Here is a 16,267-nt window from a genome sequence, read left to right as displayed (position 1 = left end):
AAACAAAGCATGCTGTACACGGGGTGGAAGCACAAATGACGTTCAAATGTCGGAAGGGACAGAATGGTTTCACTAGTCATACGATACACAACGACTTTGAGGCATTTTCGAACTTGAAACGAAAACATCATACGAGATTCTGATGATCCATACTTGTGTATCATTGATCGAATCTTGGTTGAGATAATCTCCCAGCTTTCGTCATCTACGAACTGGTACAGGAGCTTTCTATGTCAACTTCTATTACAAGGGTGCTATAACGATGATGTGATGCTAGAAACAATTCTCTGTTGAAAATCCTCCCAAACCACCACACCCTTCGATGATAGGACGGGTATCAAATATCTGGTATATCAAAATCCCAAACAGTTGTTTTAAACAAAACTATTCAGACGCACCCAAAGCACAAGAAACAGTGCCCTGATATCCAGTAGCCTGTGTCATTCCCATACTGCCACCCAGAAGGTGACAAGCACAGCAACCGACAGATCCGCTGGTCGTTCATTCCTCTTCCGATTCTTCTTCTTCTTCTCGGGATTCGTAATTTGCAATCAATGTGCAAATTTGAGACTCCGCATATGAGTGTGCTCTTCGAGTTGCTTCCTCTCTATCTTCGCCGTGCTTCAATGCATTGTTGATTCGTGTTTCGATAATTTCCTTGATACCCACCTTACGCGCAAGCGCATTATAATACAGCTGATCTCGATCTAGATTATCACCCTTATATTCCAAAGTCTCGGGACGTACAACTGTGGGTATCTCAGCTGACACTGGCGCTCCAGATTTGCAAATTTGCCACTTTACGTATCCTGTCGGCGTGTGCGAAGAGGCGCTGGTAGAGGGAAATTGTACCACTGTCGGCTCGAAGCAAGCATTCTTGACCTTCAATTTCACAATCAACTTAGGCTTAAGAGTGGCAGGTATAGATGCCCGAGCTCTCGTAGATCGAATCTTTGGTGGAGGTGATTGTAAGTTCTCCAGAGTAGGTAATTCATCAGCCCTATGAAATTCAGTCGCTCGAGCCTGTTGAACAAGGTTCAAAACAGCTTTGGAGATTTGCGCAGCATTGGTGCGAAGGTTCGTATGAAGTTGTAATTCTCTCTGAAATCGACATTCCAAGGCTTCAAGTGTGTGACCTTCACCTCTCGACGCGTTGAATCGCTCCTCCGCCGAACGATGGATTTTCGCAAAACGTGCTAGCAGAAATGTTAGTATTGCTGTTGTTTCATCCTTCTTTCCTCCCAATCTGGAAAGTGGTTTACCAGCCATTGTGTAGTAACACTATTGGTTGTTGGTTGACCAGTATAAAATGAAATAAAGTTATATAGGGAAGCGTTATCTTCGAGGTAATTGATCTGGCTGAAGATATCGAACAATGGAGATAGTAATTCCTGGTACTTGTCGGTATAGGTTCAAAAGTTTGCGACTGGCGAGCCCGAGTGTCTTCTCAAGTCAGCAAAAGGATGATATATCTTATGATGGTATGCCTGTCGTGTTTTTGCGCAGCCTTGTTTCTCTTTATGTTGCTCGTTATGTCGAAAAAAAAAAGGAGGAAGTTCAGTCGCAAAAGTCGTGCGCTTTATATCCATTTGGCAGCCGTATCGTTATCTAGATTCAATAACAGACTGTCCATTGGCGAAGAATGGCCGTAGTACGTGAATATGCCGTAGAATCAATGTTTTTGCTTCATTCACTTTCAATAAATGATTCGGCTAATTTGAATGGAATCTGATAGCGACTGAAGTCAGAAGCGTGTCTCGAGTGAATATTTGACTTTCCAGTGCAGCATGAAGGGACACACATCTGGGATATCAGAATCGTCACTTCAGACGATTGTTCATTAAACGTTTTGGACGGCTTTGACGGTTTTGGACGAGATTTAAGATGCCAAAGAACCAATCTCGAAAGTGGTCATGTTGATGGCTGGAGAGTTCCATTTCCAGGGAGCATTGTCTCCCCAATACTGGAGACTCTAACGCTCTCTAAGTGATTTCTTATGGTGAACATTCAGAAATGCAACATAAATTTGGAATATCAGAATTCCGCTCGTTATTGCTGTACTTTCGATCCTGTGTGACAATTAATGTGACGGTCAACTTGTCGATTCTTGAGATCTGTGAATGTGAATGTACCGTTGTGCTCAAGCTGTGAAAGTATGAACATAAGGCTTTGTAATAACGAGCCGATGCTCGGTATCGATGACTAGTAAGCCATAGCGAAATCAGTGGATTGAGAAGCAGTACTAACACTTCGCTTCGGAGTGTATAAGGAACACAGTGAGGTACTTTATAATAGCAGCGGGGTTATCCAAAATGCAGATACGATTAAGCAATTCCATTGCGTGATTAATAGTCTAAGAATGGATCAAGATCTTTCAAATTACAGATCCTTTATCTCATCCACATTCATCTCAGTTTTAAGACATCCCATTTGCTTTATTCGCTCCAGAAACCCTTCCATATGTTCCAAACAGCCAGCTATTCTCGAACAAATCCAGAATATTCTGTTTCCTTCACAATTCAAATAGTAATATCATACCCCACTCCCCATATTATTTCCTATCATTAATTAAGACTTCACATTTTATCCGCTTCTCCCCAATACCACGTATCATCGCCTCCCATCTCACTTTCCTTCACGGAAAATCCATTCCCCAGATATTTGAACCTGTTGTCCCTTGCATCTTCCTTTCTCCTCCATTCAAAATCCTCCCACCGAGGCGCCTCCAACATATGGAAAAAATGCGCCTGACTTCCCGGATGCAGCGCCAAAACTGGTCCTTCACTTTTTCCATTGCGATACCAACTTCTTACTCCCTTATCTGTCCATACCGTTCGGGGCATAAATTGCGCTATATGTTCTGCGTAGTCTGTTACTGCTGCGGGTAGAGGTCTGAAGGAGGAAATTGACTGGAGTTGACATTTCTGGATGAACTTTAGAGCGAAAGCACTTAGTTGTTCTGTTATTATGGGAATGGCACCGTGTGCTAATGGACCATTGGGACCGAGGAATGCTGGACGGTGTTAGTTTGTAGGCAAGAGGGGAACAAGTTGGGAGGGAGAACTTACTGATATAATTTGGCATTCCAGGAACCATGCATGACATATACGCTTGACTCGGATTATCTCTCCACAAATCCTGTAGGTTTCCATTCTCTCCAACGATCGGAAAACGTGGAACGAAAGAGCAGTTGAAACCCGTAGCACAGACTATTGCATCAACCTCTATGATTTCACCATTTGTAAGCTTGATGGCGTTAGGTTGTATTTCTTCAATACCGGATGTGATTACGTCGACATTTGGTTGTGTTAAAGCTTTCAGATAGCCAACGCCGGGTGTAACTCTTCTGCATCCGACAGGGAAATCGGGAAGTAAGGCTTCGATGAGATGTTTGTCGTAGTTGAGGGCTTCGGCCATGTACAGAGAAATGACGCGTTTGGCTTCTAGTGCTTCGGGACTGCCTCTTAGGATCTATGGTTTAGGTTAGTGTTTATTGATGGGTAAGCTCGGTAAAGCACTTACTGTCTTGAATCTTTTGTTAGATAAGGATTCAATAGCCTTAAGAAACTTTGTGTATTTTATTGGATCTTCGCGAAATTTCTGGATTTGTTTCTCGGAAAACTTGTGCGCAGCATCTAGCTCGTACTGTTCCATGATATGGGACACTGATTTGCTGTTGGGCGAAATCCAAGTCTTTGTCCTGACGAAGTGGGAAAGCTTTGTGACTTCTACACAGTGGTCAGAAGCTGGCTATACGATCATCTCTTTCACCATCGGGTGATCTTACCTGGTTGTAGGACTGGAACAATCTGGACACCAGATGCACCATTTCCAATAACGGCTACCCTTTTATCCTTGAGATCTACATCCTTCTGCCACTTTGCAGAATGAACGAGATCTCCTTTGAAAGAGTGTAGACCCCTGATATCTGGCCACTTCCAATCACTATTTCTCGTTAGCCAAGTTTGCAATACTCAAAGAATAACCCAGACTTACTTGAACATCCCACCCGAATTAAGCAAAAAATGACATCGATCTTCAAACATCACACCCGTAACCTGATTCTCAATCCGCAAGACCCATTCTGCCGATCCTTCATTCCACTGCGCATGAATAATCTTATGCGACAATCTGATACGATCTCTCAACTCATACTTGCTACACACATCCTGTAAATAATCTTGTATTTCGCTCGCTGGTGCAAACAGGGAGCTCCAACCAGGATTTGGTGTGTGAGAGAATTGATAATTGTGGGAAGGATCGTCGGATGCACATCCGGGGTAACAGTTTTCAAACCATGTACCACCGACTTCAGGATTTTTGTCATAGACTACATGTTCGATGTTGGTACCGTATTGTTTCAGAGCTCGAGCCATGTTGATACCGCTGACTCCTGCTCCGATGCTGATGACCTTGACCGGCCGCATGGTTCCCAGAGGATGTTCTTTTGCGATATCGGAAGATGTTTCATTGTGATGGTTTTTAGGTTGGGTACTTGCTTGAAGAGGCTTGGGTTCAGAAATGGTATGGGTTGATAAACTCCTTCTGGAATTTCCCAGAAACTGTTGCTTATTGTGAAAGCCACGAGTGTAGTTCTGAAGCGAAGCCGTTGCATATCGAACGGGTAAATGAGCGACATGGTACTGTCGAACCGGCGTGATAAGCTTCAACATATTGATAGTGTTGAGAAAGATGGCATAATCTGGAGCTAGATGATGCAAGAAAGCATGACTTGAAGTATTTTTATAAACTATCAAGGGAAACGCCCTACAGCGTTGTCGCTAAATTGAGTAATATACAAAAATGGAGAGAACGGGGTTAGGAAAGAAATTAACTTTCCATTCACGGACAAAAGTGAATATAGAGTCGGTCTGAACCCAACACCAAATTGAAATTAAAAGTGTTATCTGGTAAGCGTCTGCCCTGCCCCTTTCCCAAATCCAAACGAGGTGAATGGAGGATTATTAACAGCTTTCTGATGACAGACTGTGCATGGAATGGTCAATGCTTCGAGACAGCCCCGAGACCATGGATCCGAAACTTCTGGGGAACATCTATTGTAACCCAAAAGAGACCAGATAAGGCTAAATTTAACCATGATCCATAATAAACTGACATAAAGTGGGCAAAAATGAGGCGGATGGTCGACTCGTTTTATGATGGAGAGCCGAGGCATTGATCACAGTATGAACAGCTCGTAACTCCACAGACTATCTGATGTGAGGGTATATAAGATGATGTATGATACCAGCGGGCGCCTAAAGCATGGGAAAGTGGGATTTTTTCGGATTTGGGGTCCGAAGTGTGACATCGTTTGCTTGCTTCTAATACGCGGTGATAGATTATTGACATCAATGTGTGACCATGTCGACTACTCGATTGTACAACTCCCGTCCTTGGCAAAGATTCCCGCCTCCAGCTTACTTTAATCTTGTACGACCATTCTAATAATGGGGTACGACGTCTATCATCGAGATCTATCTTACAGGCAATGTAAAAGTAGATGACGATGCTTGGCGTTGGATATCAAACATTAAATCATATATATTTGAATGTATGCAAGCAGCTTTGTAACACAAGAAAATCTTTCTCTGATTGATTCAACCTCCTCATACTGCTGACCATTCACTACCCCAACATTAATTTTGTGCCGAATAATTTTAAGAACTATGGCTACAGAAGTAAATCCAAGCTTGGATTTCAACCAAGATGCACGCAATGCTGTTTTGCAAAGAATAATGGGTCTCAAACTTTTTGATCTTCTTGCGGGTCTTGTCGTCGCGACAACTAGTCAACAAATTTCAGATACTGCGTATTTGAATTCATACAACTCATGTGGCAATAAACTGCCGCAGAGTTCTGACGTTGTTGTTGTCGGCGGAGGAATCCATGCTTTGATTTATGCAATTCACGCAAGGAGTTTGGAGCTTCAAAATGGCAGTAAGTTTAATCCACTTTTTTTAATTTCCATGGGCAGTATTACGCCAATATGACAAAGGGTCCAAAGAATGGGTATCATCTATCGACCAACATTAGTTTCATGCACTTGCTAACTTGAATCACAGAGGGAAACCTCACATCCCTAACCATCCTAGAAAAGTCAGCCAGCCCAACTTACAAGATCGGCGAGTCAACATTAACAGTGTTTGGACTTTGGCTCAAAACTGTCGGGATCCAAACTCCGATGCTTTCAAGACTTTTTGGACCGAAAGATGGCTTGGCATTTTTCTACTTTTCCTCCGAAGGTGATCCAGAAGATTACACTCAGTTTGTGGCAAATGGACCTGCTGCAGATTTTGTACCAACACTCCAAGTCGAGAGAAAAATCAGTGAACTGATGCTCACACTCTATGCGCAACGCCTTGGAATAACAGTTCTTCATGGAAGAGAGGTCGTTATTGATAAGAAGTCCACGGCAACAGACGAAAATGATGGAATGTCTCTTCAAGTACGAGACTCCGAGACAATGGTGGAAGAATCTGTGGACGCGAAGCTGGTAGTTGATGCCACAGGACGATTCCACCGCTTCATCTCGAAAGAGGCACGTATTGAACGTGTAGAAGGGTTCAATACGAATGCGTACTGGGCGTACTTTGAACAACTAGGAGATGAGTCTGATATACCATTGAGACATTACGAAAGTGTCAACACAAATCATATATGTCTGCCTGAAGGGTATGTTCTAGTTTTGGGGATTTGGTTGAACAACAAAAGCTAATACAGTCTTTTTAGATGGGCTTGGGTCATTAGACTTCCTTCATGGGAGGGTAGCTCTATCCCTAACCTTACAACCATGATCAATCATCTGTTGGATCTCAATGCGGCCAAAGCACCAGCAGACTCCTATCCTTCAGTACCTGAATTAGTCGCGAGATTCCAGGTCAAATTTCGGTGGGTTGTTAGCATTGGATTTGCACTTCGTTCCGATGTTGTTTACCCAGAGAATCTTTCCAGCTTCGGAAGTAGCGAAGCGGAACAGAAGTTCAACTGGATTGTTTCTCGATACCAGAAAGTTACTCAACTAATGGAAAAGCACAAACTTATCGAGGATCTCTACGGTCCCGGTACCACCTGGTTCGTGCGCAAGAATTTGGCATTCCGTGCCCCACGAGTTACTGGAAACAATTGGCTGGCCATTGGTGATGCAACTGGTTTTACCAATCCACTATACTCCCCCGGCATCAACGCGAACATGAGCACCAGTATTTATGCCGCTGAAATGACAAAGAACTATCTCTCAGGGAAGAATTCATCCGTCAAGAAGGATCTATTCCAAAAGTACGAAGACTTTTGCAAAGACCGTGTTCCTAACAATCAACGCATGAACGTCTTCAACTACATGTGTATGCGATCCCCACAGATCGGACCAATAGGACCTATCTGGCAATACTTATGCGGAACCGGAAACGAAAAATTTCAAAATGCCAAGAAATTGAATCTGCAAAACGTGCATGACTTTCTCACAACGTGGGATTGGGGTTCCAACCAAGAGGAATATATTACGTTCAGCAAACTGGCCATTGAGATACTGGATGGACCTCCGCATGCTAAGATTTCCCAGGAAACTGTTGATGATGTCAAGAAACTTTCTGCTGAGCATTTGGAAAGAGCGATGGCCAGTGGCAAATACAAGGGAAGATGGGCGGGATTGTTGCGCTGGTACGATGATGATCTCAACTTTGTAGCGGACAAGATTGACAGAGATGTATTGGCTAGAAGATGTGTCACATGTGGAGAGTGGAAAATGTTGAGACCGGATTGTAGGAAATGTGTATATTGTGGTTGGGAACATACCGTTGAGGAAAGTACGAAGGTTCTGTATTGAAGAGGGAAATACCCAAGCTGATTCGATGGGGTGAATGTAAATAGAGGCAAATCAGAGGAAGATTTGAGGTTTGGTAGTATTGAGACTCCTAGCGAGCTCAATTTCATGTAACCATCCCATCATTCAAAGCAATAAATTAATGAACAACATGTTTGATTCCAACAATGGCGTTATGGTAATGAGACATGCCCTATCATGATATTAGCCTGAACTGTGCGAATGAAACGAAAATGAACGGTCTGAATAGTGTTTATATGAACGAGAATTCGTCTGAATTTGTGTTATATGTTTAGATATTTCTGAAGACAATGTAGAGTACAAATGGAAAGTGGTATGTTAGTAGATTGTCGTTGATCGCGCCACATGTTTCTAGAAGCCTGAGCATTCCCGAGGCAAATCAGAATGGATCCTGGTTATGGATGTTCTAAATTTAGCTCAGCCACCTTTTGACAGCGGGAAACTTTAACTAATCCAGTGGGGTACTACGTATATTGCATAATCCGGAGATGGCAGATAATCTCTATGGGGTTTGGATTGAGACTTCAAATTCAAGGATACATTCTACCGTTTGTCTAAACTATATTTCAGAACTGGTTTCTATCACATTTGGGCCTGTGCTGTGCCGAGAACGGCAGATATAACAACTGCCGATTCGACCATCAGCCCAAAAACAAAACGATTTCAATTCATTCTGAACAGGGAGTAGGTAGTACGAGCTCTCATTCCACTCTGATACCAATGAACATGCCGTGTTACAAGATAAAAACCGGCTCCCGACTCCAACTCAAAAGCACAAGCACAAGCCTATGGCGGGTGAGATGCATCACGTATCCGGACTAGACCTTAGAAGCCACAACAGTACCAAGAACAATATGTATCAAAATATTCCTTTTGAGATCTTAGAACCTACGGTAATCATTTCAACACCACCGAAACTCCCAAGTTACATTGCTGTTAGTTTCCTCAAAAGGCTAGTCGAGGAAGGCTAACATGCTGCGACAAAGTTAGTCGCTGGCATACCATTCGAACATGCCCGAACGCAGCTCTAAAAACAATCATAGCAGTAAAATAATCGTTGCATTGGCTTTACAGTTGATAAACCTATCGATCGAGTCGAAATTTGTTTCGCGGGGATGTTCGTTCGTTTTCCCCGCTTCGCTCTCCCTGGCTGAGCGATATTATGCAGTGAGCGATATTATCCAGCTATCCATCCCAAGCCATAGGAAAAATTCCCAAACCATGCATCCAAGAGTGCAGTGTGATAGTCCCACCGTTCTGGAAAAGAATCAGCTTAGTATCCGTCTATGTGTATTTGATAGTCGGACCGGAATTTCCGTTCATATATTTCGTATTATTGGTATATCGAACTGTGGTAACTATCTAGATGATGCGAGTAGACGAGCTGAAAAACCATAGTCAATATACAAACTGTAGAGATAAATGCTTTTCCAAAACATTCTGGGTTTCTCAAGGCCTGGGCCGAAGTATCAAGATGAAGTACGATAGTTGATGAGATTGTTAGCGTCGACATCCATATCATGAATTGATTGTAAAAGCGCGTCTATGCCTTGGAATTGGCTAGAGATTTCTATCCAATGTCTCACTTGTGGATGAGCATCTATGTTGTGAAACTATGCGGGGAATTTGTCTGATTTCCGGGCGTGATTCGAACTCGAGTCATCGGAGACTTTACCATTGATCTAGATCCTAGCGAGGAACTACAGTAAACTGAGCCATGCACTGGACACGATATGTATAAAATATTTACATGGTATCAGGACCCTGCGCATTGAAAACCGTACAAAAATCATGTTCCAAGACTGGAGTAAGAGACAGATCTGTAACATATGGTAGGTATTAAAACCGAACTAAACCACAGACAGGGAAATGTCTTCTATTAAAATTATCTACTCTATTATTCTATAACCGCTCTAATAACTAAGGAGACACATCACAACTCTGACCCGCCCCAACCATCGAAATATTATCCAGCAAAAGATCCACTGCAATAGTAGCTTGACTGCCACACTGCCAAGTCATTTTCAACTGTGCCGACTGAGTTATCGGAACTACCGTTACCGAGCGTTGTGAATAGCCAGTTTTATAACTCGCGATATTCAAGTACGTAATCGTTGCTGTATCGACAACTACTCCTCCCACGGAAGCAGACACAACACAAGAAGCTGTTGGCAAGACGATGGTTCCCGTTACTGACATGTAATAACGAAGAGTGTAGGATTGGCCGGGGACGAGGGAATCAATTTGCTGGGATATGGTGGCTGTAGTCGAGCGTTGACCAAAAAGGGCGCTATGGGACATTAGTTTCGCTTTCGATAATTGGATAGAGAGTCAAGAGAGAGGAAGGGAACTTACACAAACTTATCGCCAGAATATGAAGTAAATGCATTATTAACCTTAGATTGTACATAGGCTAAACTACTAAGAACCCATGGCGTCTGATAAGATCCCGATGTTGCGGTTTCAAAATCACCATTGACAACTACTTGGGTAGGTGATGGAGTGCAAGCTGGAATTGTAGTCGAGACAACGACCAAGGATGTTGCAGGAACTGTTATTGTTACAGTCTCGGCGATCACGGCTGGTTGGATTGAAAGACAGCTGCAAGCTGATGATTGTTGAGCTAGATCATATGTTGATGTGAATGGATATGGGTCAGTCCTTGTCGTTCTCTTGAAAACGGTGACAGTTGCGGGGCTGACGGTGGTGGTAGTTGTGACTAAAGTTGTCTTTGTGACGAGAACGTACTGTTCATCTGCGTAAGTTGGCTGGATGGAGAGTAGACTGCTGCAATAAGAAGTTACTGGTGTACCAGCTGCTGCAAATACCAGGGCAGCCGCGTCTGTACTACAAAATGCAGTTACAGAAGGAAGTACAAGACTTGATGTTGTAGATGGAGCGCTTGTAATAGGAATCTCAGTAGTTTCTGGTGATTCTGAAGTACTGCTATTGATCTCTAGACTGGAAGTGCTGGTCGGGAGAATTTCCGTGGTTGTGGAATTCGCCGGGGCTGAATATCCGGTTCCCGAAGGAACATTCGAGCTTGTGGAGTTTGCAATTACATAAGCTGTCGAAGATGCTGAGTATCCAGTTCCTGAAGGAACTTGCAATCGAGTAGAGTCTGTCACTTGGTGAGCAGTTGAAGATGCAGTTCCTAGAGGAAGGTCTGATGTTGTGGAGTTGCTCATTGGGTACCTAACCGATGATGAGTATGCAGTTCCGGATATGGAAGAAGGGCTCGAGCTTCCAGTTCCAGTAGGTCGGTATAAAGATGTGGAATTTCCGAATGAATAGCTTTGTGTAGAGTGGGAAGCCTTTGTACACTTTGTGCGGGAGTGGCGCGATCTTGTTTTTGTTGACTGAACTGCGATTGAGCTGCTGGAAACCGATGCTGAAACAGATACGGATGAGGGAACAATTGAACTGTCGGAGGCTGAAGTCAAAATTACACTCTCAGTGGATGAAGCCGCCGAAGGGAATGTGATGAGCGATGAAGTGCCCTGCGTTGAAGATGCTGACTGGGTGACAGGGCAAACAGTTGTGTAATCAACCACGGTATTGGTCACAGTAACAGCCTTCCCGCTAGTAATATACGTGCTGGTTGAAAGAGAATAGACTGTTGAAGTCGTATATTGAACTGTTGGTTCTGGAGTTGGGGAAGACTTTTCTGTGATAGGACAAACAGTCGTGTAATCAACGACGGTATCTGTTACTGTGAAAGTCTCTTCGCTGGACGTGTATGTTCTAGTGGAGAGAGAATATACAGTTGATGTTGTATATTCAACCGTCGATTTGGGAGTTGGACTTGGGGACAATGCCTTTGTGATAGAACGGACGGTTGAATAATTTACTAGAGTTTTTGTGATTGTCTGCCCAAGGGTCGTGTATGTCGAAATTTTGTAAATTGTCGATGTCTCATATGGAGTTGTGCTTTCACTAGCCAACTCTCCCAGTGCTTGAGAAGTTGAAGTAATTTTGGCGGTGACAGGACAAACTGTTGTGTAGTCTACGATTGTTTTCGTAATAACTTCACCGCTTGGGTTTGTGTAACTAGACAAGGTGTACACTATTGATGTGGTGTATCCAACTGGTGCCGTTGATTTGGGACTTGGGCTTTGTGTAATCTCATGGGTGACAGTGTAAGTTGTGGTAGAATCGACCACAGACTGGGTTTTTGTTACCAATAGTCCACTTAACTGAGTAGTATAAGTGGAGAGAGAGTATATGATCGAGGTGGTGACTTGATTTCCCGACCCCGGAATGGCTGGTGAAGATGTAGGGACTACGGACACTGTTCCAGAGTGAATAGTTCGAACAGACGTCTCGAGAGAAGGAAATGTTTTAGTAGAGACTGAAAGGTCAATAGAGCCTACAGCATTTGACGACTGCGTGGTGGGCTTTGCTGTAGGCTGAGCCTGAATTAAACAAGAACATGCAGATGAGATACGAGATGCTGGAGCTGCAGCTGGAATATAATCGGGAATATTGATGCTGTCATTCTCTAAATATTTGCCACAGAACCGAGGTCCTGAGGTGGTCTGATTGATTAATGGTTGAAGACAATCGTCCTGTTTTACAATCAGCTACATTATATCAATATCAATATCGCCTAACATACCAATACACAATATTTTACTCGAGCTGGAGCTGGAGCACAAAAAGGAATGTTTTCCGATACAACAGAGCGCGCCAAAAGAATGACTGAGAAACAAAAAAACGACTTCATTTTAACGATTGTCAAAGAGTGTAGACACAACGCGAGAAACGAGAAAAAATATTATATGTGCAGCATGCCAACTTATATCACGTCTAATCATACAACCTCACTGTTCAAACTATTGAACGTTTTGGCGCCATTATACTAAACGAATTCAGCCGAGCCAAGAAGCATCTTCATGAAGGCTTTTCTCACGATGTTGTAGGACTGAACCCTTATGGACCCGGGGTACCCGATAGAATGGATAGATCTGATTTCCACCACGTTATTGGAGAATATGGGATGACACTAATCTGGTACCTGCATTGACACATTAAATCAGCACAAAATCATAAAATCGGCTCGCATCTGATGTGCTTACAAGCATCATTGTTACCAAAGTAGTTAATGAGCTCTAATCTACGACCAATTTGGCTTAAAGTTTTCTTGTCACCCCTGAATATTGGGCCCACCTTTGTATTTGGGCACTCAGCTGGCCCGCAATGTGCCATTCACTAGACAGCATGTAGATATGGCACGCGAAATCTCCATGTGCTTTGAGATTTTGGGGTTCTTTCTCCCACTTATAGAAACGACCCGTTCTGAATCAAATTACAAAAGTTGAAGGTTACCGGTATGTCCTGCCACCATCGCGAAGTTCAATTGCAGACAGGAACGAAAGCGATTGAGTGGTCTGTGCACACACAATGAAGGGGCTCACGCCGTACTGACCTTTCTGAAATTGATATATTCCCAAATTGTCTAGATTGATACCTATCCGTACATCTTTCGATCTAATGCTAGAGAATATTATCAGCTATAAGGTCTGAAAGTTCTTCCCAGGGTCTCCCAGTAAAAATTGAAGTAAAATGATCGTATAAGTTGTAAGCAGTAAAGAGCACGACAGTAAACGAACACCTCAAAGTACTCTTGAAGAACACTTGGGGTACTCAGAATCTAGAAGCCAAACATCAACATCAATCAATCCAAAATAACAAAAGAAAGACAACCCAAATGCCTCAAGCACTGATAAAATACTGGTTTGTTCTCACTTGGAGCAAATAGATCAGCAGGATCGCACCCAGGATCGGAGATATACTCATTTTATGAAGATCATGAATTCCTCTTCATCGGTCGTTGTCTTTCAATTCGCTGTCGATATTTCTCGATGAGAAGGGTTATGATATGTGTGATACTGGCTGGAAAAAGCCAGGCACATCTCTTAAGTCGCCCTGCGGCATTAAAACCGCGGTCGTTGTAAGCTTCAATAATGTTATAATCAAAAATCGAAGGTTTTAAATTTAGAAAACTGCGGCAGGATGTGGTTATCATTTCTGTAAACGCCAAGTTGTTTCCCACGCTTGAATGTTCGAGAACGATAGAATCAAATGTTCGAGAAGCAATAAACGAATCTTCTTGCAAACACCTCGTGACCTTCAGTGTTTGATAGATAGTTTTGTTGCACATCTATCGTGTTTGGAATTATCTAGAATAATTTCAAAGAACGGATTAGAATGTTGCAAGTCTTCTTTACCCACGCGAAAACCTCGTGTATATGAAACACATGTTTTGTATTCAAATCGATATATTATCATGACGACAATTAAATAAATTCTTTAATCTCCAATCTCTGATATTATACATTACTCTTGTTAGAGTCTAAGGTCTATAAATACATTTTCAGATCCTCTTCCGTGTCAGTAACCTAATACTGATCTTTCGGGACTTCTTTCTTATTTTTACAAACGCTATCAAAATCACCATATATACCCATTCCCCTTTCTACAATCTCGACAAATTGATGGAACTCACAAGAAGCGCCAGGCCCGCCTTGGCATTCGGGAATTGGCCTTGGGGCGGTATTGGCAATGATCCTCACAAATTCCTGCACATCGTCTTCGTCATCCGCATCGCCTTTCAATCCTTTACATGTGAGTTTTTCAATTCCAACATGACCTAAGAATGGGATGAGTTCGGACATTTTCCATGATCGAGACCAATTTATACGATCGGTTGGGAATTCTTCGGCGAATGCGTTGGAGGAATTGAAGAGACCAAGGGCGGTGGCTATGAAAGGAGGAACTTCGCGATGGGTAAAAGATAAGAAAAATCGTTGGCCGTCGTCATCGGGAATCCCATCACCGGAAGATTCGGAATGTTGAGGCGCATGAAATTTGGAGAATAGATGCGCCGTGGTATTCAGCCAAGGGAATCCCAAATAAGGCGAAAGAGGATTTCCATGACCCACCATGCGCGAATATTTCATATCCCACGCATATTCGTAAGCCATCCATTCATCGTCTGTGAATACGTCGCAGATCTTTGAAATTTTGCCCGTGATAGCAGATTCATACCCGCACATCTGTTGCAACCCCATTATATCATAATTCCCAAGTTGGACTGGTGAATACTGCTGAAGTCTTGCGATGATCGACGGTGCATATTTTGCGAGGAAAGTTTGTAATTCTTCGTCTCCAGGTTTCTTGGTAAATGCATCGCATGCTTTATGTGGGACTTGGGAATGGAAAGACGATCGATTTGTTCCAATCTCGACAATTTCGACTTTTTGTGGAAAGACACAACCGAATGCCTTGGCCGTATCTTGTGTTCTTGACTTCTTGTCCGCATAGATTCGTTTCGTTGTGGGTACTAGTTCGGGATATCTGGATAACAAATGTTTGCTAACCTTTTTCGAGTCTTTGATTCCTTGAGGAGTGATTTGTTCCATTTGATTCTTTGGATCATCGATGGGAGTTTGCCATTTCTCAAAGAATGCGAGCGGGCCAGTCCATCCCTTCCGTTTCTTTCCTGATTTGGTGGTATATGTACTATCTAATTTTTTCAAAAATGGTTCGATATAGGTTTCGTAATCATCGTCATTAGCATAAATTGCGGCATGTCTGACAAGATAAGATGCAGCTGTGACTTCGCAGAGACGAGGTGCTTTGTGGTTAAGACCCGGGCCAACTGCATCGAAATATGGACTTATACCGGGAAGATGAAGGAGAGGATCGAATTTGTAATCCTGGGTATGAGAGTTTGCGGAATAATCTTGTGAAATACGAAGTGGGATTTGCGATGAAGAGACTGCCGGAATGGCCATTAAGGCCAAAGCCCATCCGTATTGAAGCATATCAGCGGGCAATTGATTGGAATATGTGTCAAAATATTGATAAATTCAATCTATTTTGCTTTCAAAAATGACAGAAAATCGGCGAACAAACATTTTTATAAATGTTGGGAATTTGTACATGACATCATTGATTGGCTCGGCCCCTTACCGCTTTCCAAGTTCCTGGTGCGGGAGCACTAGCGGCTCGGCATCGATAGAGCTAATTCGGTTAGCTCGGTTATATACTTTTAGTCCCACCACATTTGTGAAGAAGTTTTGTATCTAACAAAAAGACATTCAAAATGCTTGGTAACAGAATGATACCTCCAAACACTGCATTGATCATGAAATAACCTTTGACTTATTGTCACCGCCACAAAGGATGATTGGACCACTTCCATTGAGGGAATGTTGGAAGTTTTCTTGCTTCACTCCACATATCCACATAGGCAGAAAAAGGAGACCCCTTTCCATATCAATATTGTTTATGAGAGTTCATGTTTACTTTGTTTTTGAGTGTATCAATATAAATCATCCATCCATAAGAATTTGTATCCAATCTCTACACAATTGTAGACACCAATTGTTGCGCACTCACTCAAGCTCCGGCGATCGA

General features: G+C 42.8%; 5 protein-coding genes across 5 annotated transcripts; 1 reads left to right on the top strand and 4 right to left on the bottom strand.

Annotated features, from left to right (window-relative positions):
• Positions 1 to 501: 501 nt before the first annotated feature.
• EAF02_006926 (uncharacterized protein) lies at positions 502 to 1,269 on the bottom strand (the record flags this gene model as incomplete). The annotated part of the gene is made up of 1 exon (XM_038902974.1): positions 502 to 1,269. One exon carries the CDS (start codon positions 1,267 to 1,269, stop codon positions 502 to 504), a length of 768 nt encoding a protein of 255 aa, XP_038757295.1.
• Positions 1,270 to 2,576: 1,307 nt separating this feature from the next.
• Positions 2,577 to 4,673, bottom strand: EAF02_006925 (uncharacterized protein; the record flags this gene model as incomplete). The annotated part of the gene is made up of 5 exons (XM_038902973.1): positions 2,577 to 3,013; positions 3,069 to 3,471; positions 3,523 to 3,728; positions 3,788 to 3,945; positions 3,997 to 4,673. 5 exons carry the CDS (start codon positions 4,671 to 4,673, stop codon positions 2,577 to 2,579), a joined length of 1,881 nt encoding a protein of 626 aa, XP_038757294.1.
• A 996-nt stretch (positions 4,674 to 5,669) lies between these two features.
• EAF02_006924 (uncharacterized protein) lies at positions 5,670 to 7,825 on the top strand (the record flags this gene model as incomplete). The annotated part of the gene is made up of 3 exons (XM_038902972.1): positions 5,670 to 5,940; positions 6,066 to 6,675; positions 6,733 to 7,825. The coding sequence occupies 3 exons, from the start codon at positions 5,670 to 5,672 to the stop codon at positions 7,823 to 7,825; spliced, it is 1,974 nt and encodes a 657-aa protein (XP_038757293.1).
• A 1,881-nt stretch (positions 7,826 to 9,706) lies between these two features.
• EAF02_006923 (uncharacterized protein) lies at positions 9,707 to 12,708 on the bottom strand. Its single transcript, XM_038902971.1, has 3 exons — positions 12,462 to 12,708; positions 10,199 to 12,411; positions 9,707 to 10,133 (listed from the first exon to the last, which is right to left on the bottom strand). The coding sequence occupies exons 1-3, from the start codon at positions 12,567 to 12,569 to the stop codon at positions 9,764 to 9,766; spliced, it is 2,691 nt and encodes an 896-aa protein (XP_038757292.1). The 5' UTR covers positions 12,570 to 12,708; the 3' UTR covers positions 9,707 to 9,763.
• Positions 12,709 to 14,244: 1,536 nt separating this feature from the next.
• EAF02_006922 (uncharacterized protein) lies at positions 14,245 to 15,672 on the bottom strand (the record flags this gene model as incomplete). Its single annotated transcript, XM_038902970.1, has 1 exon — positions 14,245 to 15,672. One exon carries the CDS (start codon positions 15,670 to 15,672, stop codon positions 14,245 to 14,247), a length of 1,428 nt encoding a protein of 475 aa, XP_038757291.1.
• Between the last annotated feature and the right edge of the window lie 595 nt (positions 15,673 to 16,267).

This window comes from Botrytis sinoallii (assembly GCF_014898435.1).
Source record: "Botrytis sinoallii strain Bc 23 chromosome Unknown BSIN_011, whole genome shotgun sequence".
Classification (NCBI taxonomy): domain Eukaryota; kingdom Fungi; phylum Ascomycota; class Leotiomycetes; order Helotiales; family Sclerotiniaceae; genus Botrytis; species Botrytis sinoallii.
This window is presented reverse-complemented; position numbering and strand designations above follow the sequence as displayed.